At 41.4% G+C, this 25,744-nt stretch overlaps 1 protein-coding gene across 3 annotated transcripts in view; it reads left to right on the top strand.

Moving 5' to 3' along the window:
- Kif16b (kinesin family member 16B) overlaps positions 1 to 25,744 on the top strand; it is a 299,092-nt gene that overhangs the window by 235,292 nt on the left and 38,056 nt on the right. For all 3 annotated transcript variants that reach the window (XM_023720154.1, XM_023720155.1, XM_004635609.3), the window contains one exon: positions 19,503 to 19,586. In XM_023720154.1, coding sequence (XP_023575922.1) covers positions 19,503 to 19,586 — 84 coding nt within the window. The remainder of the gene's footprint in view (positions 1 to 19,502; positions 19,587 to 25,744) is intronic.

Here is a 25,744-nt window from a genome sequence, read left to right on the forward strand (position 1 = left end):
GCTGGCTCAGTGACCTCAGTCCCTGGGGTGGGACTGACATGGCAGGTGGTGCCTGGGATTGACCCCAAGTCCCTGCGCTTGCCTAAGCAGACACTTAAGTCAACTGAGCTATCTTGTTGTGCCCTTCTGATCTGTTCCTGTATTAGTTTAACCCATTCCATTTAGGTATATTTTTATTTTAGATTCCAATAAAATAGCAGGGAAAGTAAAAGTTTCTTTTACCATCTTAAATTCATATGTATAGAGAGACTAATTGTAATGAAGCATTGTGACGTATGTTAGAGTAAGCATGCCATTTTAAGTATGTTGCATGCCTTTTGTAAAAAGCTGTCAGGAAAGTGATGATAAGATAGCTCTCCAAGATAGCTTTCTAGTTTAATATGAACTAAGAGATACATAAAAGCATTTAGGAAGAACCACTACACATCTCTAATCAGTGTTTTTAAAGAAAACTTCACACGCATACAACAGAAGCAATCTTCTATGTTACAAGAAAACTTAGCTCCGATTGCCAAGAGTGGTGGCTCCCAAGAGCTGTATCCCAGCAAATGGGAGGCTGAGGCAGGAGATCACCATGAGTCTGAAGCTACCCTGGGCTACATAGCGAGCTAGAGGCAACCTGAACCTCAGTAGTGAGACCTGTCATTCCCCCACCCCCATAAAAAACCCACAACTTACCTGTAGTTAACAATTATGTGAATTTAGGGCTGGCCAGATAGCTCGGCAGACTAAAGCACCTGCTTAGGCAGAGAGCAGCAGTCAGGGCTGGATCCCGGGTGTGCCCAGCCAGCCCTGTTCCGGGGGCATGCTGAGACATAATTGAGACTGGGCGTGGTAGCACACACCTGTAATCCTAGCACTTGGGAGGCTAAAAACAGGAGAATCATTACAAGTCCCATCTACATAGTGAGACCCTGTATGCCCTGTACTAAATACATTAAAAAAATAAAAATAAAAGAATTATGTGAATTTGTAAATCAGAGTGGGTGCCTGGTAATGGGGAAAATTAAACAGATTAAAAGACATGTAAAAATTTTATCAAGGATAAAAAGTGTTCATTATGAGCATGTTTTGAAAACTTAAGTGATCGCCAAATAAAGATAGTTACACCAAATTCATTTTTTCCTTCACAAATATGTATTGAGAAACTCTGCAAATTAGTATAACTCTGAGCAAGACAGCTGCATTCTGACCTTTCATGAGCTACAAAGAATAAACAATAAAAATGAAACAACTTGAGATACTGTGAGGTACCCTAGAGCGAAGCATGCAGGGCACTGATTGTGTGGCATCAGTGCTGGGCACTGGGCTGCTTTCAAGGGGTGGCTGGGTGGGCATTTCGAAGGGGAGGAGGCTTGAGCTGTGTGCTGATGGTTGAGACAGAGCAGGACATGAGCATGTGAGGTGAAATGGAGGGGACTGCGGTTGTTAAGGAGAGGAGTGGGGCGCAGGACAAAGGCTCCCTGTGGACCATGTACTGCAGTCTCAGTGCGCGGGGAGCCGCTGGACAGTGTTAAGGTAACAGAGCGGTCCACTCTACCCTGTTAAAAGGCCACTTTAATAGCTATGTCAAGAATGGCTTGTTGGGGTGGTAGAGAGCTCACATCTGGAATACTCAGACATTAAATGTTTGCTTTTGAGCACCCAGTTGGAAATATCAAGAAAAATAAAGGCTATATGCCTACAGTTTACAGGACAAGGATATTATGAATTTTTCTTAGAAAAATCATTATTTAGATCAACAGTGAGAAAAATCCTTTTATTTCTGCTTCAATCTGTAGTTGCGTTTCAGTGTCCCGACCATATGATTTCTGCCCACAGGGGCCCTCCTTTCCTGAAGACGGATTTGAGATTGAAATGGTAACTCAGAGGGAAAATTCCCTTTCCATGTTGACATCAATATTGTGACTAATAATTACTTTTATCCTAAAAAAAAACTTGAGTTATGACAGAAAACCCTGAGACCCATGGGCACCTGCGTGTCAAAGAGAGAACATGAGCAGTGATTTATAGCCACCTGGAAGCTTCTTCTAATAAGCGTTGCATGTCCGGAGAGGAGCTGTGCTGGTCACAAGCCCTGAGAAGGCGGGGCTGATGCCAGGTGTCCTTCAGCTACCACCACTACGACATTGCCCCCCCACCCCCACCCCATGAGCTGAGCACCTGCCCTGGCCCTGGTGCCACTCCCTGCATCTTCTGGGGTCTCCTGCAGATGGTGCTGTGAGCACAGGTGCTGTTACCAGCTGGGCGTGCGTGCCAAGAACAGCTTGCCTTGAGCCACACAAACAATGGGGAAAAGCCGGTATAGAAGGCCAGGGAGCTTCACTCCACGCCCTACTTCTAAACTAATCATATTACCAACTATAGATTTTTGAAAAGTCTAGCATATCATCTAGATCCGGATGAATCTTATTTCAGCCCAAGCTGTATGTATTTAGCAATTGTGAGAAGCACCTTAAGTTTCAATTTGAATACCAGCTGTTTACCTTCCTGCAAACTTGGATTTTTCTCTTGTGCAGCTCAGCTCCAGAGCCGAGCAGTATATGCTAGGACTTGAGATCAATATGTTTATTAGGTATTTGTCAGGTATTATTGCTGTCTTTAGTGCTCGTATTACTATCATCTCTGTCTGTAATGTTAGCCTTAAATGTAATCATCTCCCTGCAAATGGCCTATTTGGCCTGAACACATCCTAGAAATCACTTGGCTTGTTAAAGGGATAACTTCTTCAGGAAAACCCAGAGGTCGATAGGGAAGGGTGATGGGCATTTCCTCTCATGGTCCCCTGTTTCTAAGCCAAGTTGGAGTCTGTTTTCTTTTCCTCCCTCCTTCGCCAGGCTGATCGTATTGTTTTATGGAAGTAGAAAACCAATTTTCATCATTGCAATGGTTACGTAACAAAATGCTTGATGATGATTTTTATTTTTCTATTTTATTTATTTATTTTTGCATTTAGTAGAGGGTCTACAGGATCTTACTATACAGATTGGACTTGTACTGATTCTCCTGTTTTTAGCCTCACAAGTACTGAGATTATAGGTGTGTGCCACCATGCTCAGTCTGAGTCACAGTCTCAGGGTGCCTCTGGGGCGGGGCTGGCACGGCACATTGGTTGATGATAATTTGTGTGTGTGTGTGGTATTGAGGATTGAACTCAGGACCCTGTGCTTACCAGGCAAGTGCTTATTCTACTGAGCTATCTCCCCAGCCCATGATAATTTTTAAATTGTGTGTGTTAAGTTTACCTGGTCAGACAAACCTCCAAATTTTGTGTCACTTAGATAAAAACATTTTGAAGAGCACATTGGATCTCAGAATATTCAGAATCTGTAATATGCTTACGAAGGTAGAGGGTCTTTTATCACCTTAAAACTTCACATTTAGTCATAGCCTGTAATTTTTCAGAATTTTGTCTCAAATTGTATCTTGTTTCCTCACATTTCCATTTGGAGTCTAGCCACGTTCTCCTGGGGGATATACTCTGAAGTCATTTGATGTGACAATTTCCTTTGTGGAGATTTTGTTTTTCTCCACAAAGTAATCTTTTTTCCTAGATAATAGATTATATGTGCACAATAAAAGGTTGACATTAAAGGGACGTGTGTGTGTGTGTGTGTGTGTGTGTGTGTGTGGTGTGCAGAGAGAGACTGAGAATTTGTCTTGCTCTAACCCTCAGAGGTATGAATAGCAATGCCTGCCAGGAAGTCCTGGGTCTAACTGTTTGCCCAGACACGTGGCTTCCATAAGCCACATTCATTGTTGTCCCTGAGAAGGATGCATGACAAGAACCACTGCTTGCTGCCAGAACAGAGGCTTGGCAAGGGCCCCTCTAATATTCTGCAGCAGTCTGAGCAGCTGTCCTGAAGCTGGGCCTTTTGTCCCCGCTCCCAGGTCATAGCTTGGGTGTGTAGAGAAGAGACCCATGTGAACCGGTTCAAGAACTCCATGGTGCAGGGGGGCAGATATTTTTGTACCAGCTCCCTGGGTGGGACTGCCAGAGTTCCAGCCAAAGAGAGGCGTGCAGAGCTACCTGTCACCTCACTCACTTGGAAAAGCCTGATGTACAACTTCTCACCAGATAGCTGTCCTGAAGCACTTTATCAGTGGGATGTAGGCATATATGGTCTTTCACTTTACCATGACCTTTAAGAAAGTTGGCATATGCCCTTTTCAGAGTCCAGAATCCACTGATGGACATTTGGGTACTTCCCAGATTCTTATGACGGCTTTTCTGAACTTCTGATGCCCAATGTGAAACTCTCTGTAAAGAAATTTGATAATTGCTCCAATGTCTTTAGAAACATGTTAGGCTTTTGAAGGCCCTCAGTCTGGTTTAACCTAATTCCTAATCCAAATTTGATCTGAGTGGGGCTAGGGATGGTGAGAACATTGATATAATTAAGAAAACCCAAGAACAAGAAAGAATAAACAGGTGGGTTGGCCGAGTGTCCCCAAAGACTGCCCTTGCTGGGAAAAGATTGTGAGAATGCCTCACCCATCCCCTGCTAATCTACTTAGCTGTTTGCTCATTGTCCCAGGGCTCATGATTTACTACAAGGTCTCCTAAAGGAGAAGGATGTGCTGGTCAGCTAAAGAGCCTGCAGGGTGCTTTCCCTGTATGAGGCTGGCGAGCCAATTAAAAGAGCAGGCAGCTATTGATTACTAGATGGATATCTCTGAAGAAAACAGGAGCTTGGGGTTATTACAAGCAAAATGAACTAATGAGTTGAAAAGACAAGAAGCCACTGGGTTCGAAAAACTACATGGAGAGGCAGGGTGAGAGCTGAAAACTTTAGTTGGATGGTGACAGTGTGAAGTTTTTGAAGGAAAATGGAAAACTTGGCCTAGGACTGCTGCAGAACCAATTTGCCAACCACCATCTCAGGTCACACTTGAGTACCATCCCCTTTGCTTCTCGGAGACATCACAGGAGCAGGTAGCATCCTTACGCCTGGACTGCTGTTGTTATTTGGGATTTTTCAAATTGTTCATTTCTATTTATTCATTGTCTTTAATTCTAGCACTTTCTTCCATTTTCCAGATAGGCTTTTCTTTTTGATCCGAATTAAGTTGTCCTCTTGATTTATTGGCAGCTGTCATACAAGATCATAGCTCCTTTCGACTCTCATTCCCCCTCCCTTCTCTGACCTTGTATGGAGTCCTAGTCACATTGAGCCCTATGTTTCCAGGTTCCACATCTGTAAAATGATAATGTCACAGCTAGTTTATAAAAGACTGTGAAAGCAGCTAGGAGGACTTGTGCTGCATCTGCCAGATAGCATGGCTTTGAAATTTTAACATGCAGACCATTTGTGTATGAAAAGCATGCTCTTTTTTTACTCTATTAAAACCTCTGTAGGGGCCGGGAAGATGGCTCAGGGAAATAAGCACTTGCCTGGCAAGCGCAGGGGCCTGAGTTCAATCCCTGGTTCTGCAGAAAAACAAAACAAAACAACAACAACAAAAAACCTGTGTAAGCTTTTAAAATATCAATCAATTTATTTTCTTATAAACAAAGCCCTGTTAAGTGTTTTGCTCCTCTGGAGGAGGCAGATGTACAATAGAGGTCTTAAACCCACAGAGTTTACCAGTGGATCCAGACCCCTACTAGGTAGTCCTTGTACACAGAAGCACAGCTCATCAAGAGCAAAGCTGTTAAGACCCTATCTCTTACCTGTTTTTCAGAATGTAAAGACTTACCATCCTCACCTCTCTTCACTGGGTAACTGTCTATGGAGGGTTCTCTATGTTTTTTTTTTTTTTTTTTTTTTTTTTTTTTTTTTTGCAGAACCGATGATTGAACTCAGGCCCTTGTACTTGCCAGGCAAGCACTTATTCTACTGAGCTATCTCCCTGGCCCCTCTCAATGTATTTAATAAAGTAGTGTGACGTGAGGCCAGGAAGTCAGAGGGACAGGAGGATCTCCTGCTTCCACAATATCAGAGATGCCCAGAATTATCAGGTTTCATAAAGGACTTTATTATAGTAGATGTAGCAGGGAATTCTCCCTTCCCAGTGCTGCAAATTGAATGTTTGTGTTCTTCCAGAATTCACATGTGAAATTCAGCCCCCGGTTGTTGGTGTCACATTGCAGCCTTTAGGAGGTTGCTCATCAGGGTGGATCGCTGAGGCTGAGGCCTGCAGGAGTTTAGTTCCACCCTGCCACTATGTGAGGACAGGAAGTCACCATCTGTTAGGAAAGGCCCTCACGAGGTGCAGAACCTGCCTCACGTTGATCTTGGACCTCTCAGCCTCTGAAAAATGAACAAATTCCTGTTGTTCGTAAATCACCCAAACTAAGGTATTTTGCTTTAGCATCAGAAACAGGCTATGACATGTACTGTATCTCTCAGGAGCATCATTTTTTGATAAACATGGTAACACTGGAATTGAGGACCTTTTATTCGGTGCTCTTGGCTGGAAGGGGTTTTGAAGCAAGGTGTGTGTTCGGCCTGCAGATGAAAAGATGAACAATGACCTTAAAATGTGCAATGAAAGCTAGTGCCGTGGCACCCTTAGTGCCTGGGCCTGATGAGAGGAGGCGTTCCGGGGAATGGAGTCCACTGCTTGTCTGTATCACAGCTAAGTTATCACAGTTCACACTGGAAATCTATGAGTCACAAGAGTCCACCAGTGTCAACCAGGATCAGCCTCAACCAGATGCCCTAGAGGACTCCCTTCTCCCTGTAAAGCTGAGTGCTGAAACTGTTTGGAGGGCCTTTGAGGAAAGATGAAAGATGACTGTGTAAGGACAAATGTTCTGTCTCGCCGTGGGTGGCATCTCTGGGTGTCCAGTGAGTAGCAGTGGGAGGGCAAAAAGAGGCAGTTATTTCATTTGTGTATTCACTGTTGGTCTGTGCTGATAAAACTGCTTCTCTCCTGCTTTATTTTCCAAGTAGTTTCCCCAAAGCAGCACCAAAGAAGGACAAGAAACTAGCTGTGGGCCTTGTATTTGTCTTGATCAGCTGTTAACCACCCACCATTGAAATGCATTGAGTCATTTTTAAACCATCTTCATATTTAATATAAAAATTGCAAGTCTACTTGCCACCAAAATGATAGCACTACCAACTGAGGCCACAGAGTATCCAGTGAACTTTAGATAAATTCATTTGCACCAAATCCCCAGCCTCCTTGAGTTTCTAAAAAGCAAGAAACTATGTAGATAATAGAGAAGGTCACCACTGTGCTGACCTGGTAGGTTATTAGAGGCCCAGGTATCTTACTGTGTTGCTTATTTCATACCATTCTCTCCAGTGGGTAGATAAACAGTATTTAAATCACCACTTTCAGGGGTTGGGGAGAAGCAACTAAGTTACCTGGGAAGCATTTCCAAAATACATGAACTCAGGCCTGAAACTAGGAAACTCTGATCCAGTAAATCTTAATTGGGGTCTGGTAGTGGGACGTTGGAGTGAAGCATCCCCCAAATGAGGCTGTTTGGGCCACTGATTAAGACGCTGCCTGCCTTTTTCTTTCATGCCCCTCTTGGGAACCTTAGTTAATTTTTCTTTATTATTGATTACTAAATGTAAAACCTGGTATCCTGTTACAAATAATCTCGGATCTTGTAAATTTTAATGACAGACTAGTTCAGACCTGAAAAATGAAGAAGAAAACATCATGTCTCTTTGATCACTAAAGATGTGGACATACTTCACACCCTCCTCTGCAAAGAACACAAAGTAGGCTTGAGAACTGGCAATGGACTTGGGACTTTTTGTGCAGTGTGAAATGCCCCACTCCAGAGCCTTCACTGAGTAGTCCAGCTTTGCATTTCTTGTCTTAAGTCAAGGGCTCACTGTGTAGCCCAGGATAGCCTTACACTTGCTGCTAGCCTCAAGCTCATCATCCTCTGGCATCAGTCTCAAAAGCACTGAGATTACAGACATATGGCGCTACACCTACCTTGGCTTTTCCAAGTACTCAGAAAGAATTTTGTTCAAGGTCACATTGAAACATAGGAATGGGCAAGATCCATGTCTCTTGATTCTTGGTCTCCTGCTCTTTGTCCAAGCCTCCCTCTCTATGACTGCATTCAGTCTGGAAGAGGAAATCTCCATAGTACTCTAGAAGAGCCCTAAGATGGGAAAATCTATCCCTTATAAAAATCTGTTACATAACAAATCCTTGTGGATGCTAGCTAGACAACCAGAAATTGTGATCCTTCTGTTGAGTGTCATTATAGTGACAAGTTCCTGGCATATCTCAGTCCCTGAAAGAGAAAATTAGCATCATAGTAAGAGATGGAAAAATATAAGCAGTTGAATTAATTCTACTGCATATTTATTCGTACAAATGCAATGTTTAATATTCAGAGATCTGGTTGTATTTCTTTCAAAAATTGTTGCTGCATACATGAATATTCTTAGATCTGTTTCTGCTGGCTCATGGCTGAATAAAATTGACACTGACTTTGGGAAGAAAGAGACTTGATGTGAAAACGCTGCAGTCTTTGTACCACATGTAACTGGACTACATTTCTGATTATGATTTTTCTACCTCCGGTGACTCCAAGTTGATTACTTCTGGACTCATGGGTAGCAGCATCTGTTAGTGGTATGTCCCAGTCATATTTGTTGCTGCTGCATGTAGACCATAAACAAAGAAGTGTCCCTTGTTCCTTCATTCAGTCATTGTCATGAGAGTCTCTGCCTTGCCTGTGCCCCATGAGTTTGGTGGGGTATGAGTTTAAGTTACCCTATCAAGGGCCTGAGGATAGCTCTTTGTGCCTTAACCCATCCAGATTGTCCCGAAGAGTCACTGCTTCCTGCTTCTAACAAATCAAACTTGTAAGAGAATTGCTTATTTGTTTGTGAATGTATTTCTCCATGACAGCTGTTCTTATAAGGCTTTGGGACCTGCTGTTAATTTTGAGTAGTCATGAAAGCTTCCATCTAGTCAGCTGTGAGAATTATGGCAGGCTTTTGATGAGTTTTCATTATTTGCATTTCTCAAAAGCTGGAGTAGCTAAAATTTACAGCCACAAACCTGCAAGGTGCAGATGTTTCAGAAAACTGTGTGGCTTCATTTTCTTACAGAAGACAGGGCATAGCTGATTTAACCCATTAGAGTGCTATCATAACTTTTTTCTCCCTAGTCTTTAAAAATTGAGAACTACTGTAGGTTGGTAGCCAAGCATCGCAGAAGTAAAGAAGATGACTAGTAAATGAAGAAGGGCAATGAAGTACACTTTCATTGAGTATTAACACAAGTGAGATATTTTCCTTGTATGAGTAGAAACTCCACAACTTTATTGATTCTCATTCAGTTGTAGCTGCTTACTTGTTAGAAATCATAAAAAGTAAGCAAGACTTTTTATTACTCATTTTAATTTCTTGTCTGTATTAGTCTGCATTTATTTTATGTCCAAAATAGTAATGATGGGATTAATGCTGTCTTTTGCCTCCAAGACCACCTGAACTTAATATAAGGTCTGGCTAATCTTAAAAGTGAATGTGGCCAAGAGTGAAAAGCTTTTAATTAAAGCAAACTCTGCCATTGCATTTAATTTGTCTTTTGAATGGCAGCAGACTGGCCGACTTATCTTATTGTAAAATAATAAGCATGAAAGTCAGAATTCAAGCTTTGGGACTCTTAGAAGAAAATTGGGCTGTGTCCGTTCCCTCAGAGTCAAACAGGAAAATCAGCTTATAGATGAAAACTTTACTTTGTCTGGGATCATTAAGCAATATCAAGAGAGAATACTGAGAGTATTTCTGATATATATGCATATACAGGTAGCTAGCTAGCTCGGTGGATTGATAAGTGGATACTCAGTGCTTCTGTTTTACCAAATCTGGAATGTACAGATTGTTACAGAAAGAGGCTGTGCTAGCTTTGAGTAACTATTAACTGTTTCACCTTGTTTGATGATTCTTCATTCAAGTCTATTTGCAACCTAAAACTTACAGGTCTGTTGGTTGAACATCCAAAATAAAGCTTATTACTTTGGTTTTTGGATTCCACACATACTGAGGAAGAAAAAGATAAATTTCATGGGCAATCAGTAGACCTCAAAATTACTGATTTCATTTTTCTAATGGGTTTTATTTCAGTTCTTTTGTCTCTAGAATATGTTTTATTTACTGGATTGTAGAACAAGCTTGTCTTTATGTTCCTCTTGAACAACAACAAAAAAACCCTGCTATTTTTATACTCATTTGTTTCCTGTGTTTTAGTCTGCATAATCAAATTTCATAATTATGCAAAGTAGGCCATAGGACTGTTGTTAAAATTTCTTCCAGCACCCTCTGGGTCCATCATGTCTTCCACAAATATCCATTTAGTTGACCTCAGTCATCATTTTTTTTACTTTAATATACAGTTTTCCCATAAGAGCTCAAATGTTTCTGCATCATTTCCCACTGCTGCTCTGAGGATAATGGCTATGGCAGGAAAAGATGCCACTTTGAGGGTTTTCTCATGAATACTGCATCCGCATTTATGCCTGTCCTTTTTCTGTCCTGTAACCTCTTGAAAAGTAACAGGTTTTGTTATTATTACATTGGGCTCCATTCTCCCTTTGCATGTCTGAGCCTCCCTTCAAATGGGAATGCAGTGAAGGTTTTACAGGAAGTCGGATCCACTCAACAGTGATACAGGAGAGCCAAGATAGCGGGTAAAGTATCTCCATGGTATCTAAAGTGCTTCTTGTAACTCCACACTGAAAGATTTTAATCAACAGAACTGAGTTGTGGAATTTTAGGTCTCGAGAAACCTAAATATCTTGGTTCTGTCCCTTCACATTAACAGATGATGAAGTTTGGAAGTGGAGTGGCTTTAGGCATCACTCAGCACTATACAGCCGGCTATTTACTGAGCTGAGACTTAAAATCTGATTGCCTCAAATTGCAGGTTATTAAAAGAAAAAGACATATGGTGTTAATTTAGCTGTTTCATTAAATTTGTGTAAGGAATAATCATTTTTTACTGTTTCTATAAAAGTGATGCATACGTTTTTAATAAAAATTATACATAATACAAGGAAATACAGGAAGGCAACACATTTGTCCTCTAAATATAATTAATGAAGCCATTTAATGAACATTACTTTAAGCATCTAAATGAATGAGTACAGATAAAAGGATGGATACATAGATTGATCAAAAGGAATTAAAATGAAAGAATAGGGAAAAGGAATGAAATAACTTTAAAACATTACCTTTACTCTAGGATGCTATTTAAGTACCAAATACTACATTTAATTTTACTTGAACTTAGCACAAATGACAGAAAATGACATAAGTTAAACAAATGGTAAAGCCTTAAGTTAAAGCTTTGCTACCATAAGATGTAATCTTCTCTACCGTATATTCTAAAATATATGAATTTAAGGAAGAAACTATAAAAACATTAAAATGTTGATGGCATCTGATTTTCAGATGGTGTATTACATTATCAGTTGACTCTCCCAGCAGAGATAAAGTATTCTGTTTCCTAATTTTTAAATCTATTATTTTACATTGTCAAGCTATAGAGCATTTCGGTTCCTTTATAAGTTATATAATTCCCTCCAAGTGTGAGTTCATGTAGAGCCAATATTTACTTTCCTGCAGCTTTCTCCTTCCTGATTTCAGTCACCCAGTATGTTTCTGAAAGATATCCCTGCATGTGCTTTGCCTCAGCTCCTGTTTGCCTGTATGTGGCCTGTGTACAACTAAAACACCTGGGCTAGTGTCTTCATCACTTTCCTTGTTGCTGAGACAAAATCTCTGACACAGACCACAACAAGAATAGAATTTGCTCTATTTCATGACCTTTTGAGAAATCAGGCCATGTCATTAAGGGTCTGTCTCAGGAGTGTGCTTACTTCAGGGCAGCTTGATGCAGTGAGTGAAGTGTGTGTGTGTATGGGTGGGGCCCAGCCTTCCACCTTACAGCTCTGCTAACTAGCCCCACCCCCTAAGAACACTTACCATTGTGGGATCCACTGAGGAGATGGCACACCTGGGGCCCCTTCACCCTCCCAAAGTCCTGCATCTGAACCCATGAGGCACTTGCGAGATACTCTAGAACCTGCCATAACAGATAAAAACTTCTTGGGTCAGAGAGATTTCATTTTTTGTTATTTTCATTGCCCTGCAGTACTGTATGCTAATATGTATTTTTATTGTCTTCATCTACTTTTATTCCTTCTCCTAGCACTTTCATTGAAGTATTTTTATTTCTTCCATTTCTTTGAGTTCTGCTTGCTCATGTTTTAAGTGGGTAGAGAAAGTACAGTGGTACTGATTTTTTATTAAAGTTTTTAACATTTAGAATTTTCAGGCTATCTCTTTGCCTTTTGCCATGCCTTGTAGCATACTAATGGTAAGATGGTAGAAACCCTGACATGTTGGGTAAAGGACTCGATGTAGGTTGGCCTTTAGCATGAGGTTTTCTTTATCTGGCTAGAATACATCAGGATAGTGTTTATTGTTTGTAGCTTTAATGGCGGATGCTAAACTCCCTTTCCTCCCTTTGTTCATGTCTCCACTGTGGTCTTGGGCCTCCATGGAGGCCCTTTTGTAGGATCTGATACCTCAGTTCTTTTGCCCATACGGCCTGTTGCATAGCAGTGCTATAGAGCTAGGTTAGTGAGAGGGGAGACCTGCTACACCCTATTTTGTGGCTAGGTCTTTCAGGGAGCCTGTGTTGGATGTCACATTTCCCCTTACCATTTATGCTCTGGTAAAAGCCCTGGGTGAGGAGTTTCTGGTACAACAGTTTCCTTGAAGGAAAGCCTTGTTAGGAGAACTGCGCTCTGGGAATATTTCAGAATGGTTGCCTTTTTCTCCCCTTGTAAGGTGCTGCAGGGATTTTCTCTCCCCTTCTTGCAGTGTTGAGACCTTTATCACCTGCCTGACATTTCTCCCCTGTAGGCTCCTCTTCTGTGTTGTGCTATGCAGAAGAAAGTCACTGTGTCTGGCACATGTTTTAGGGTGGGGGTGGGGGGTCAGCTGTGCTTCCCTAAGGATGAAGCAACTACATAAGGTATTTGGAATTCTTCTGCACAGGAACTTCTTTGTCTTCTCTGATTTTCAACCTAAGATGCTCTCCATACAAATTACAAGGGAAAATGATGGTGCTTGTTCTTTATGAAAATGAAATCTTATATAGACAAAAAATTATTTTTCCCTCATTACTGAATGCAGGTACCTTGAACATTTTATATAAGTCAGAAATTCTTACTTGAGTCCCTTTAGAATTTAATTGTTGTGAAGACTGTAGAACTTCAGGGACTTTAATTTTTTTTGAAATATAGGATGCTCTATTTCTTTTGTCAGGTCTTACAAAGAAAATCAAAGATGAGTCTCTCCACCTACAGATTGTTCCTGACAGTACTTCCATGAAAATCAAATCTAGACTATCTACTAGATTGGAAAAAATGAGGCAATAAAAATGAAAATGTGCAAACATAAAGTACTTGAGAGGAAATGAAAAGGTCTGGATAATATTGCTGATTTTATTTAAAATTTCCTGTTTAGCATAAGAAACTAAAGCTGGTGGTATGGGCGAACAAAAGTACACATGCCAAGGATAATTCAGTCACCACGCTCTGAGCCTCTCACAGATTCTAGATTTGTTGGAAATACTACATCTAAGACAGCAGCACTTCAAAATACTTTGCTAAAGGTTTCCTTCCTTCCTTCCTTCCTTCCTTCCTTCCTTCCTTCCTTCCTTCCTTCCTTCTGGCCTACAGGTATAATTGTTTGTCTGACCAGTTGCTCTTTTGATCTTGGTAAATTGTTCATTTGGTAAGCTGTTTAGGCAGTGTGATTAATTTACAACTCAGAAATGAAACCTAAAGAGCCTTTTGCTGTTCTGTTCTAAGATATAAATGAGGCGGTTGCTTTGTACTTGTGGAGAAAGTCCAGGCCTTTCTTTCCCCCTGGGCTTCTACACTATTCTAAGAGTTTTTGCTATATTATTATTATGTTCAGAATTAGGCAGCAGTTCCTCCTCCCCATTCTATTTTGACAGCAGGTCAGCATGAGAGCCTCTTTATTTTGCAGGGCTTCATTCAGTTGAGCTCAGAAAGCCAATCAAAAGAAAGATAAGGACTTTTGTAACTTCTGGGAGATGAGTGGAGGTGTGACTATAAAATCTTCTGTGTCAGTGACTACCAATTGTCCCCATATCAGGGATATGATCCAAGTCCCCAGAGGATTCTTGAAAGCACCAGAAGTACTGACCTTAAATATGCTATGTTTTCCTATACAAGCCATACTTATCATGAAGTTTGGTTTGTAAATTAGAGACAGATAACAACAACATACTAAAGTAGATTGACTACACTGTAATAAAAGTCTAAGAATGTATTTGCACATACTCGCCTGCTGTTTCCTTCCTGCTCCATCTCCCGTATTCTCAAAATACTGTTGTGTAAATCTTAGAAAACTCAGAATACAAGTTTTTTCTTTCCTTATGGCTTACATCTAGATGTCCCATCTGAAGTCTGATGAGTTCAGACATGGAGTTTTGAGGAAGTGGCTGGATCATGCATGTGTGGTACTGGATTGTAATCCGATGACTGGATTAGGCCATCAATTGGTTTACCCTAGTTTCAGGTAAAAGATTTACTGAAGAAAGAAGCCCTACCCTAGGTAAGAGTGGCATCAACCAATAGGCTTGCAGTCTGGATAGAATAAAAGGGAAAGCACAAGAAAGGCTGCCGCTGCCGGACTACCCTGCTGCGGACTGTTTCTCTTCTGCCATGCCCCTCTGCAGTGTGGCCCTGGCTTGGGGCCAGCCTGTTGTGGACTGAAACCTATGTAAGCTGTGAGCTAAAGTAAACCTTCCCTCCTTAATCTGTGTTTTAGGTGAGACACTTAACTCAAGAACTTTCACCTTTTCATGTGAAGGGAGTACTACAGATTTTCTTAGGCATGTCTTAATTGCTAGTGTCATCACTTATACATGTTGGAGACCGTTGTTATGTAAAATAAGGGTCATGTGAACATGGGCACTGCAGTCCTCTAGCTATGGATTTGATAACAATCAGGATGGCTGCTAAGCGCCCATCAAATGGATAGCATATAGAGCATGGATGTGCTAGACAAATGAATGATTCCCAGTGTAGGCACAACAGAGTGAGAGCATTTGAGACTACATTACACTTTTCAAAATGGTGTACAGTTTAATACTTAAGAATTATTTATTTCTGGAATTTCCCATTTATTATTTTCAGATGAGGGTAGCTCAAACTACAAAAAGTAAAACCACAGGTAAAGGAGAAACTATACGTCTCTCATATGGTTTTCTATGCCTACTGTCCCATCCCCTCAGCTGTTTTAATGTTACATCTTTTTAAGTGTAAGATGCATCTAGTGTTGGTTTTGGGGTTGTTTTTTCTTTGCTTTAAGAAAAAACTGTTCTTTTGAAATGGATTGGTTTAGATAGAGCCCATCAGCTATCAAATGAGAATACTTTTAGTTGGCAGGTAATACAGCTGATGGAAATTTAAATGACCTTGGGAGTAACTTAAGTGTCCAAATTTATACAGCGTTTAACTAGATGAGGTTGCTCATATCCAATACTTTGTAAGTTGCAAAATTGGCAGTTTCATCACATTCATCCTGAGCTAATAGATAGCAAGACCTAAGCAGTACTGTTAAGAATCTCAGAAGACAAGAGATGCAGGTAGTTTTTACTCTGTCAGAGAGAAGGGATTCTCTGGGGTTGTAATCAGAAAGCTGTGTCTGATGAAGTGTAATCACGGTAATGGGGGCATCTTTTTTCTGTGTACTTTACCTCAGACCTTTGACTTTCTATTTCAGCTTGTTCTGGTCCCAGCGCATTATGTGGATGTGGGGGCAGCAAGCTGTATTTCTATTGTGAATCATATTGGAACTTCTGCCCCTGGTTTTTTTTTTTTTTTTACCTTTTTGTTGTAATTATGTGTGAGGACATCCATCCTTAGTTTCATCTTTTAATTAGAGAGAAGTGAGGTGAAAGAAGCAAACTAATCTGTGTGTCTCAGGGTGGACTTGGGGAGCTCCCCTCAAACCCTTCTGTTCCTGTCACTGGTAACTGCTGTTGCCAGCCTCTTTCTACTGTTCTGTTATTAGGTTACAGGTCCTCAGTAGGGTTCCACTGACAGCTCTTGGTATTGTTGATTATTGCTAGTAGCTATGATTGATGTTTCTGGCTTAGTGCACTTAGGACTTAAAGATGAATTTCTTTCTTTCATCTCTATATGAATCTCCAGAGGCTTCACAATGGCTTTTTCCATACACTGTGACACCCTTTACAGCACTGTCACCGAAAGCTCAGAGCCTTGACTTTGCCACCCTGTGATTTTGCACCTAACTCACTTATTGCTGGACCTGCCATTCTTTAAGTCTGTGCTTAAACTGTTGCAAATCATTGTTCTATGATTAGCTATACCTGAAAGTCGTTTAATCTTTTCTCCCTAAAAGCAGAACAACAGTGTTGCCCCTAGTTTATGTGTAGTTATTTTCTAGGCTGGATATTAGTAGCACAAAATACCTCCATCCTTGGGAGTGCTACATGAGGAAATCTGAATGCTTGCTCCTTCCCAGAGCCGCTGCTGGAAGGTCTTTCACTTTTTTTTTTTTTTTTTGGTGGTCTGAAGATGCCTTGAGGGCATCTCTGGTTTCCTGTGAGAAACTGGGTTCCAACCAGAGCATCTTGAGCCTGACTGTTTGTTTAAGCAGGCACTGAAACAACTGAGCTAATGGGCAGGGCCCCTCTTTTCTGACTGAACATGTGAGTGTGACTATAGTCACACTTAGTGTGACACTGCGTGTGACAACTAATTTGTGTGTCTCAGGGTGGACTTGGGGAGCACCCCTCAAAAAATGCATACATTCCTGTTGTTTCTACCCTTATGAGTGGGACTGCTGGATCCTATGACAAGTATAAGTTCATTCATATTCATAATAGATTTGAAAATCAAAGGTAAGAGTGTAGCACTCTTAGCGCCCTGACAGAAGCCAGTCTGCTCATGGACCACATAAGAGAATGACAGAACCACCCCCTGGAGCAGGGTGCTTGCCAGCTTCCAGCATCACTGCATCTGGGAAGCACTCTGGCCGCTGAAACCTAGGCCAGGCAGAGGTGAGAATATGGGAGATCATGCTTGTGCTAGCGAGACCAGCTTTCCGAAGACGCTTTGCTCTCTGGAGCCATATCACCAGTCGTTGGTGGAGAGAAGGCATGCATGCCTTATGCTTGCTTAGTAGCTATCTTATCTCTAATGCTGCTATTGTTATTGTGTGCTTTTCCACTCATTATTACATTCACCGTGGAAACCTGTTCAGTATCACATCTGTGTGTGTTTGCTGGGATTCACAGCCTCAGAGAAACACAGCTTCTTGGCTACCTTAATGGCCAAGCCAGGATTCAAGCTTAGCGTCTTCTCTTAGTGCCCATGATCCTTTGCTTTACCTTGAACTTCTGTTAAATTTGAATGCCAGCCCCAGAATTGAAATATTGGTGAGAAAATAAAGAACCCATCCCTGGGTGCTAACTGCACCTACTCCAAGGATTCTCTGCTTTGTTAGGAAAAGCACTGCAGTGTGAAAGGAGCAAGTGTCTCTCTGATGGACACTCAACTTTGAAATAGGACAGTAAAGCCATTAGCAGCACCTAGTAGGCAGTGAAAAGATGGGCAGAAGAGTTGACTGGACACTTCCTAAAACTGACCGGATGGTCAGTGAGTTTGTGGAAAGACGTTGACTCTCATTTGTCATCAGAGAAATACAAAGATGACCACTACACATTGCTACATCTCCACCAGCACTGCTAGATGGAAAAGCCCACAGTACCAAGTGCTGGTTAGGCTCTGGAGCAGCCAGAATCCTCAGCCACTTCTGGCACTTGGTAAGACCACTTTGGAAGACTTACTAGTAGTTCTGAACACAAATGAACTTACACCTGTCACAGGACCCAGACTTTCCACTCATAAAGGTAGAAACAACAGGCACATATGTATGCGTGTGCCCACTAGGAGACCTGTATGGAAATGTTTACAGATGCACAGCTCCTGACAGCCAAACACTGGAAATGAAGAAAGAGCTCAGTGACAAAAGAGTAAGCCAGGAAGTTGTAAAAGCTTCATGTAAGGGAATACTATACAGAATTAAGAATGATTGAATTGGGCTGGCCAGATAGCTCAGTGAATTAAAACACCTGCTTAGGCAGGCACAGGGACTAGGGTTTGATCCTCTCATGCCATGCTGGCCCCACCCACCCCAGGGGTGTGCTGAGGTGGTGATTGAGACTGGGCGTGGTAGCACATGCCTGTAATCCCAGTGCTTGGGAGGCTGAAAACAGGAGGAACACTGTGAGTCCAGTCTGTGTAGTGAGACCCTGTAGACCTTGTACTAAAACACTGAAAACAAACCAAAAAAAGAATGAGTGAATTATTGCTAAATACAGCAGCACACGCAGATCGTACAAATGGGTTGTTGAGCATGAATGGTGGGTGGGCATGAGTGACTGAGGGAATGGCTGAGCTTCAGGGTTGCTAGCAGGGTTCCATTTTTTGTAGAGGGCATTGTGAGTTTGCATATTCCTCAGGTTGTTCTCTCACTGTAGGTACACTGCTCAGTATGTCTGATATATCTCAATATGATTTTTAAAGTCTGATATATACAAGTACCAGTCCTTAGGGTTTGACTCTTGCCATAGCAATATAAATTTAAATCAACTTAATGATTAGCACAGTATAAAATAGGAATTTTGTGGCAAGGTGTGACCTATACATTGTAGAAGAAATGTTCTTTTTCCCCTTTACTAAATACTCCATTGGCTTCCATTTGTCTAGCTCTGACAATTCAAGATTGGGAGGACATTGTACACTCTGTGTGTAGCACTGTTACTACTGCTTAGCTTTTACTCAGCCAAGCAGCACTGCTCAGGCAAGGTTTCACCAGATTAGAGTCCTTGCTAGCCCAGGAATCTGCAGTATATCTTATGGTCATGATTTTTATAGCCTAAGGAAAAAGCATACGAGAAATGACTGAAATTTCAAGATTGGCTAAAGCTAGTTCAGTGCTGTCACTTTGTAGGACAGAAGGTGAAAGTTTTCATTGGAATATCTTTTCACATGGGCAGTCTTCAGTGGCAATAATTGTGGCGAAAAGGCAGCATGGGATATTCGTAGGGCCTCAGCAGTGTTCTGCAAGTGACTTTTACAAAGTGTTAGGCTAACATGTAAGCTGGGTTTTCAAATTCTTCTTTCCACATAACTGTAACTAAATTGTAATAAATAAGGGAACTAGAAGAACAAACTTGTGTTTTAATGAAGCACTCTTGACTCATCCTTCCTGAGCTTCCCCACCCACTGCCCTGTCACTTGCCCATTGAGGACTCTGACTTTCCACTGCCTGAGCTGCTTAGAGGCACAGTAAGTGAGTCCCAGAGCAAAGCAGGACCATCATCTGTAATTTCCAGCCCCTTTTTCTTTTCATCCCATGACAGAGATTGCAGATGGTAATAGCCCAAAGATCACAGGTATAATACTAATGAATCTTCTAAAATGTGTGTTTCAGCTTGCCGCCCTTGAATTCCCTCCAAAGAAATTATTTGGAAACAAAGATGAACGTGTGATTGCTGAGAGGCGAAGTCACTTAGAGGTAACAGAATTAAGCTTTTGTTTTTCTCTGAGTAGAGAGAATTTGCCATCTGACTGGCTGGTAAGAATCATTCCTATTTGATACCATTGTTTCTGCTCATGATGGAAAATTGCTGCTTCATTAACACAGGAGATGGCAGCAGAAGATTATAAAGCAGTGGTATCAGAAATACAAGTACATACCCCTTCTGGTCTAGTGGGACATTTTTATAATTTTTGAGCTCATTTGTCGTGAGGGTTAGGAAGCAAGATGTGAGAACTAAATATTCACCACAGACAGATGGCCTGTATTGTAGAATGAGGGTACAAACTTGATGCAAAAAACCCTGGAATTAATTAACTACAGATTTACAGTATTGCATCATTGTTGCTTTTTCAAAGATAGTTAGAAGTAAAAAGGCATATACCTATTTTAGTCATGCTAGTCTTTGTTGGACTTATTATATCTTAAATCTGCCAAGCTAGCTACACATAGAACTCAGTTTAACCAAACTTGTTTTTCTGACTGCCTTCCTGGCAGTATGCATTGTTGGCTGCTATATTTAGTTTGTATTTCTTTTTGGGATAGATAGAATTGCTTACTCGGTTGCAATCTGAGTCTTTGTGCCAAGGTGTGGACCACCTGTCTGCTCTGAAAACGGTAGTATCACAGGGTATGGTCACAAGTCACTCTCAGCTGTTGATCGCTCCCTTGCCATTGTGAGCCACTGAATCAGACAAGTATAAAATACAGGTAGCTCCCTCCAGTCTAATGTCCACAGCTCTACAAGGGCTTCTCAAAGCTTCCTTTACTACTTTAGGAGGAATCATCATAAGACCTGTTAAACTTGAAGCCAAATGAGAAAAAGTTTCAAAGAGCCTTTCTCCATTGTGAAGTGCTACATAAAAATTAAGCATTATTCTCAATTCTCACAATGGCCAGTTGAACATACCTGCCTGTGGGGTTCACTTACTGCCAGAGAGGCAAGAATTAGGGAACTGCCTGGAGGCCAGAGCTTCCTTGAGAGCAGAAAGAGACATGGAGAACTTGAAGACTGGGACATTGCTGCCCATGAGAAACACTTTAGAGTTTTGAGACCCTTGATACAGAACTACTCTAAGGAAGTGGACAGCTTTTAGCAAGATGATTGAAGGCATTTGAACTAGATTACAAAGTTATACATGTGAAGGTCCTGGAACTAGCAAGCCTGGGCTTTGGAAGGGTCATTGCAGGGTTTCAAGGTTCATCCTGTAATGGATGACGTGACCCTAACACCTAGCTGAAGAATTTTCCCTCAAGTAAAATTAATGTTAACCTGCATGATCAAGTTCTCTCACAGGTTTGAGTTAACCACATAAAAATTTTAGAAAATAATCCTAGAATGAAGAATGGTTTTAGTTACTGAACCCTTATTTGCCTCAGTTATGAAGTCATCTTTAATGGCTAGGGAAATGGAAGTTTATGAAATTGTTTTCTTGACTAACAGAAAACAATTGTCATCCATACTTTCTCACTGCTCTGAAGAAACTTACACAGTGTTCTTGTGCATAGCTTGTTTGTGAGCTCAGCACTGAGTGATGCTTGGTTTTCCATTCCACCCACCAGAATCAGGGCAAAAGGTAAGGCAGTCCTTCGTTGTTGCTACTTTCTAGAGAGGCTCACTTCTGTTCCTTCACAACTTAGCCTTACTAAGTCACCAAGTGTCAGTGAGCAGAGTTAGTATCTCTGCCTTGTCAGCTTTCCATTATAGTGTAATACTTGGCTAATCAACTGTAAAAAGGAACCATTTACTGCAGCCTCATTTGGCAAGTTTCAGCCCTGCTTTACTGGCCCTTGCACTTTTGGGCTTGTGGCAAGGCAGCACATCATGGTGAGAGTGCATAGTGGAGGAAAGTGCTTACCTCTTGGCAGCCAGGAAGCAAAGAGAGGCAGGGGTAGGCTTCAGTCCCAGTGTCCCTGTCAAGGGCACACCTCAGTGACCTGATTTTCTCCTAGGAGGCTCAGTTTCTGTTTCCCTCGTCTCCAGTGCACTGAGCTGGTGAGTAAGCTTTTAGCCTTTGGAAATGCTAAGGCAAACCACAGCACTGCCTGTATGCTAGGGTTCCTTGGATTGCCTGTGATGTCACTTACATGTGCCATTAGCCTTGATAGAATGCATTCCACACCTCCGGGAAATAGGCACTTAGATTGGAAGATAAATGCATTTCACCTAATGTTGAGTGTTAAATCTTAGAACATTATCTTCTCTTCAGTGAGCAAGTGTAGTTCACCTTCACTTTAATGGAAAATTAATCTGATATTCTTGTGTTAATTTCCTGTGACTATTGTGACTTTTCTTTTGATCTTCTAACATTGGAAGTTGCTGCTTGCCTACACTGTGGTCTATTTTCATGCGAAAACTAAAAAGCTAGTTTCCTTGAGCCTCTTACATGATTTAACACAACAAACGTTTATTTAATTCCTAACACATGCTGGAGATAGTGCTAGGTGTTACACAGAATGCAAAGAGACGTGAAACATTTCTTTCCTGTTGAGAGCATATGTTTAAATCCCTTGTAAATGAAGTTGTGTCTGGAGGTATAATATAAATACATAGGCACATATAGAAGGTGATTTCAAGCAGGATGCATTGCACTAGCTAACATAGTGGATCTCTGCTTAAAAGAAATCATCTGACACATTTTACAATCCAAAACTAGTTTGTAAACCTGCTCAGCCAAACAGAGCTATATAAAGCAGTATTTATACAACAATTTCATTGTGGTTTTGATCTTCCTTGCTATTGAAATATTTTCAAGATTTGGACGTTGTTGTTGAATTTATCAACAAGAATTACAAAATGTTACACATTAAGTATAAAGACACTATTTCAGCACTTTCCAAGTTATAAAAGTTAATTCTGTTAAAATAATTATTTTGGAAAGTAATGAGTAAGAGGAGAAATTCTGTTAGAAGATCCTTAAGAGATTAATTTTTTTACCATGGACAAGGGAATGTTAGCTATGCTGCTGGTGGTGGTGATGGTGGTGTGGGGGCTAGGAATGGTAGCACTATGTGATGGTAAGTGGAGGAATATAAATGGGGCCTTCAGTACTAAAGTATTGATAATTTCGTGTCAGCTCCACCCATGCAGTATTATCTGGCCAATATTTGTTTATAGCTAGAGCCAGTTTTTATGGAATTTGGCCTATGATTAGACATTGTAGCTAAATGCTCTTTCATAGACGCTTGACTATTTCTAACTTGGATAGATTGTGCTGTCTCTGTCTTGCTGCCCGGGGGAACCAGATCCCTGTAACTGTTATATTGAGGGCCAGAGCTGCCTTCAGGTATGGGAGGTTTCTGCTCCCATTACACGCCAAGTGTCAGCTGCTACCTAGGCAGCAGGCATTGCTAGTCCTGACAACAGCCTAAGAGACATGTGGGTAGATAAAGCAATGGAGATAACAGGAAGAGCATCCCGTCAGTCTCTGCCTGATGCGTTGTTTTTAACAAAGAGATGATTTTCAAGTGTACTTGAAACTATACGCTGCTGGGCTGAACCTAGGACACTGTGTGGTTGTAGCTGAGAAAGGAGGAAATGTCACAGATTTCATACACTTTTCCCTAATGCCTGATTCCTCACACTTGGGATTTAGTCAGTGCTAAGTATGAGGGAAAGATGTTTGCCATGTCATGGTGTCTACTCCTCCCAACCATCCCGTGAGGTAAATCGTATGAGTATCTCTTTTCTCTGGTGAGGAAATGCTGGGGATTTTGTGTTAGTCATGTTGTTGCACTGTGATAGAATACTGGGAAAGTCACCTTAAAGATGGTAAGATTTCTTTTGGCTTAGAGTTATAGCAGTTTCAGTGCATAGTCAGGCAAATTCATTGTGTGGCCTGAGGGGATGCACAGTGCCAAGGCAGAAGGATGTGGTGGAACAAAGCTGCTCACCTTGTTGACATGCTAAAGCAGACAGGGAGAAGGGCCATCGAGGAAGCTCACAGAAATCCTCAGTGTGCCGCTTCATCCACTTAGGCCCAGCCTCCTAATAATCCCCTACCATATGAACGTGCCAGTGGATGATGCCTTGATGAATTTACAGGCTTCATGCTCCACACACTTCCCAAAAGCCCCATGCCTGCGCCTTGAGTCTTGGAGGACATATTGTATCCAAGTTAGAGGAGCAAAGTCCTGGGGAGAATAAAGGTCCCCTGAGTAGTAAGAGGCAAAGCTGCAGCCCGTTTGCAGGTGTTGTCCAGAACAAGGCCCTTGTCTTGATCGGCCTACTCTCAGTGTAAAATGAATCTTCCTGTAAAGTAGCATCACATCTGTTGGAGAAACATCATATTTCAGGGCTGTCATGCAATGTAAGCTAAGATCCGGTGCCTGATTATTTATTTTGCATTGTATATAATGGGTGCAGCCAGCACTGAGGACCTGCTCTCCACCAGGCAGTGTTCTGGAACCGCAGGCGCCCTGGTAGCTACATAGAGGCCTTTTTCCTGTCCCTGAGTAATCCTAGCTGTAAGGGCGGGCTTGGATCATAATAGAACATTGTTTTGCTGAAGGAAAGATGTCTGTGGTGGTTATGAGTATTAAATTTTCACTTTACAGATAAGAAAATTTTTCAGATCTTAATTTTTCTGTTTTTTTTAAAGGTATAAGGTAGCACATTGTTTCCATGCAGATTTACAGTGAGAGTATGTCAATTTTATGAAAGTAATCCCTTGTGAATTACTGAAGAGTATTATCGTAGATATCATTAAAGAAAGTTATTGCACTAAATATCATCTGCATTATATGAAATAGATATCCCGATCCTCAGTCGAGCAGCACGGGTTGAAGTGCTGTGACACCTCACGCCTACTTGAAGGTTGCTGCCACCTCTCGCTTGTGTGGCTCAAATCTTCCCTATCGTTCTCAAATGGCTTGATCTTTAGTCTTCCACAGTACTTCCCACGTGCTCCAGCTTCACTGAGTTAAAACAAAATCTGCCCAAGTTAGCCTCCAATTGATGAGATTTTTTTTTGTTTGTTTGTTTGATTTTATTTTTGTTCATTGGTGATGAGAGGTGCATTCTGGGTGAGTAATTTCAGAGAACATTTATTATCTCCTTGAAAACATGTCTTACTAATCATCCTAGGAGTCTGTCATTTCACAGAATAACTGTGATTAGGGAAAACACATGAAATCCACTAAAACCATAACCTTTCCAGAATAATACATCGACTTTGGAAAGTAAGAACCTGAGAAATCTGGGAAGATTGCTTCAAAATACTGGCGTGGGCAACAGCTCAAAGTAACCTCTCCCTCCATTTTCATCCCACTAGCTAGAGCGCTAATAAAATAGGTTCACATAAAGTGGTAGCTCCGTGTGGGCCTCAGATCTTGTAATCCTGGGCTTCAGTCCTGCTTCTGCTCCTTTGGCAGTGTGTCATGTCACTGTTTCACCCTTATTATCTGTACAGTGGGAGTAATAATGGTACCATCTTCCTAGAATTGTCCTTAGGACTGAATGACCATGTGCATAACACACAATCTGGCACATAGTAAGACTCTCTGGTGCTAATCGTCACAAGGATGATAGTGAAGATTATTGCGCTGCACCTTGGGGTAGGGGAAGGACAACGACAATGGCAGTGGCAGTGCTGGGGCCTTGTACAGGTTACACCTGCTCTGAAAGCCAAGGAAGGGCAGAGAGTGCCACCATCCAGCAGCATAAAGAGTAACAGTGTCATAGAGTAACTTTGCCAAATCCACCTGCGAAACCCAAATCTGAGAGCAAAGACACTAAAATTATGTGAGCATTCTCACTAATGATATTAGAAATATTATAAATCTCCTGCTATAATGCCATCTTTCTTTCAGCATATAAAATTGTAGCCTTTGAGGTACAAATGCCTGTTGAAGGATTTTATCCATGTGAAAAAGATCAGTGGCCCAGGAACATTATGAAAAGGGCCCAATTCCTCCATATCTGTGTGGCTTTTATCGCTAGCAGCTCAGTTCTGTTCTCATATCTACCAGGTCACTGACTGCAGGACAACCCACCCTGGAGTCCCCAGATGACCTGGTGTGTGTGCTGGTCTTCTGCTTGTGAAGAAAATTGATAAGTGTCAAAGATTTTCAGTTCAAGACCCATAAAAATATATCATTTTTCTAAAGAAAAGAAAAGCAAGAAGGAAAAAAGGAAG

Source organism: Octodon degus, unplaced genomic scaffold, assembly GCF_000260255.1.
Source record: "Octodon degus isolate 3935 unplaced genomic scaffold, OctDeg1.0 scaffold00073, whole genome shotgun sequence".
In the NCBI taxonomy this organism is placed as follows: domain Eukaryota; kingdom Metazoa; phylum Chordata; class Mammalia; order Rodentia; family Octodontidae; genus Octodon; species Octodon degus.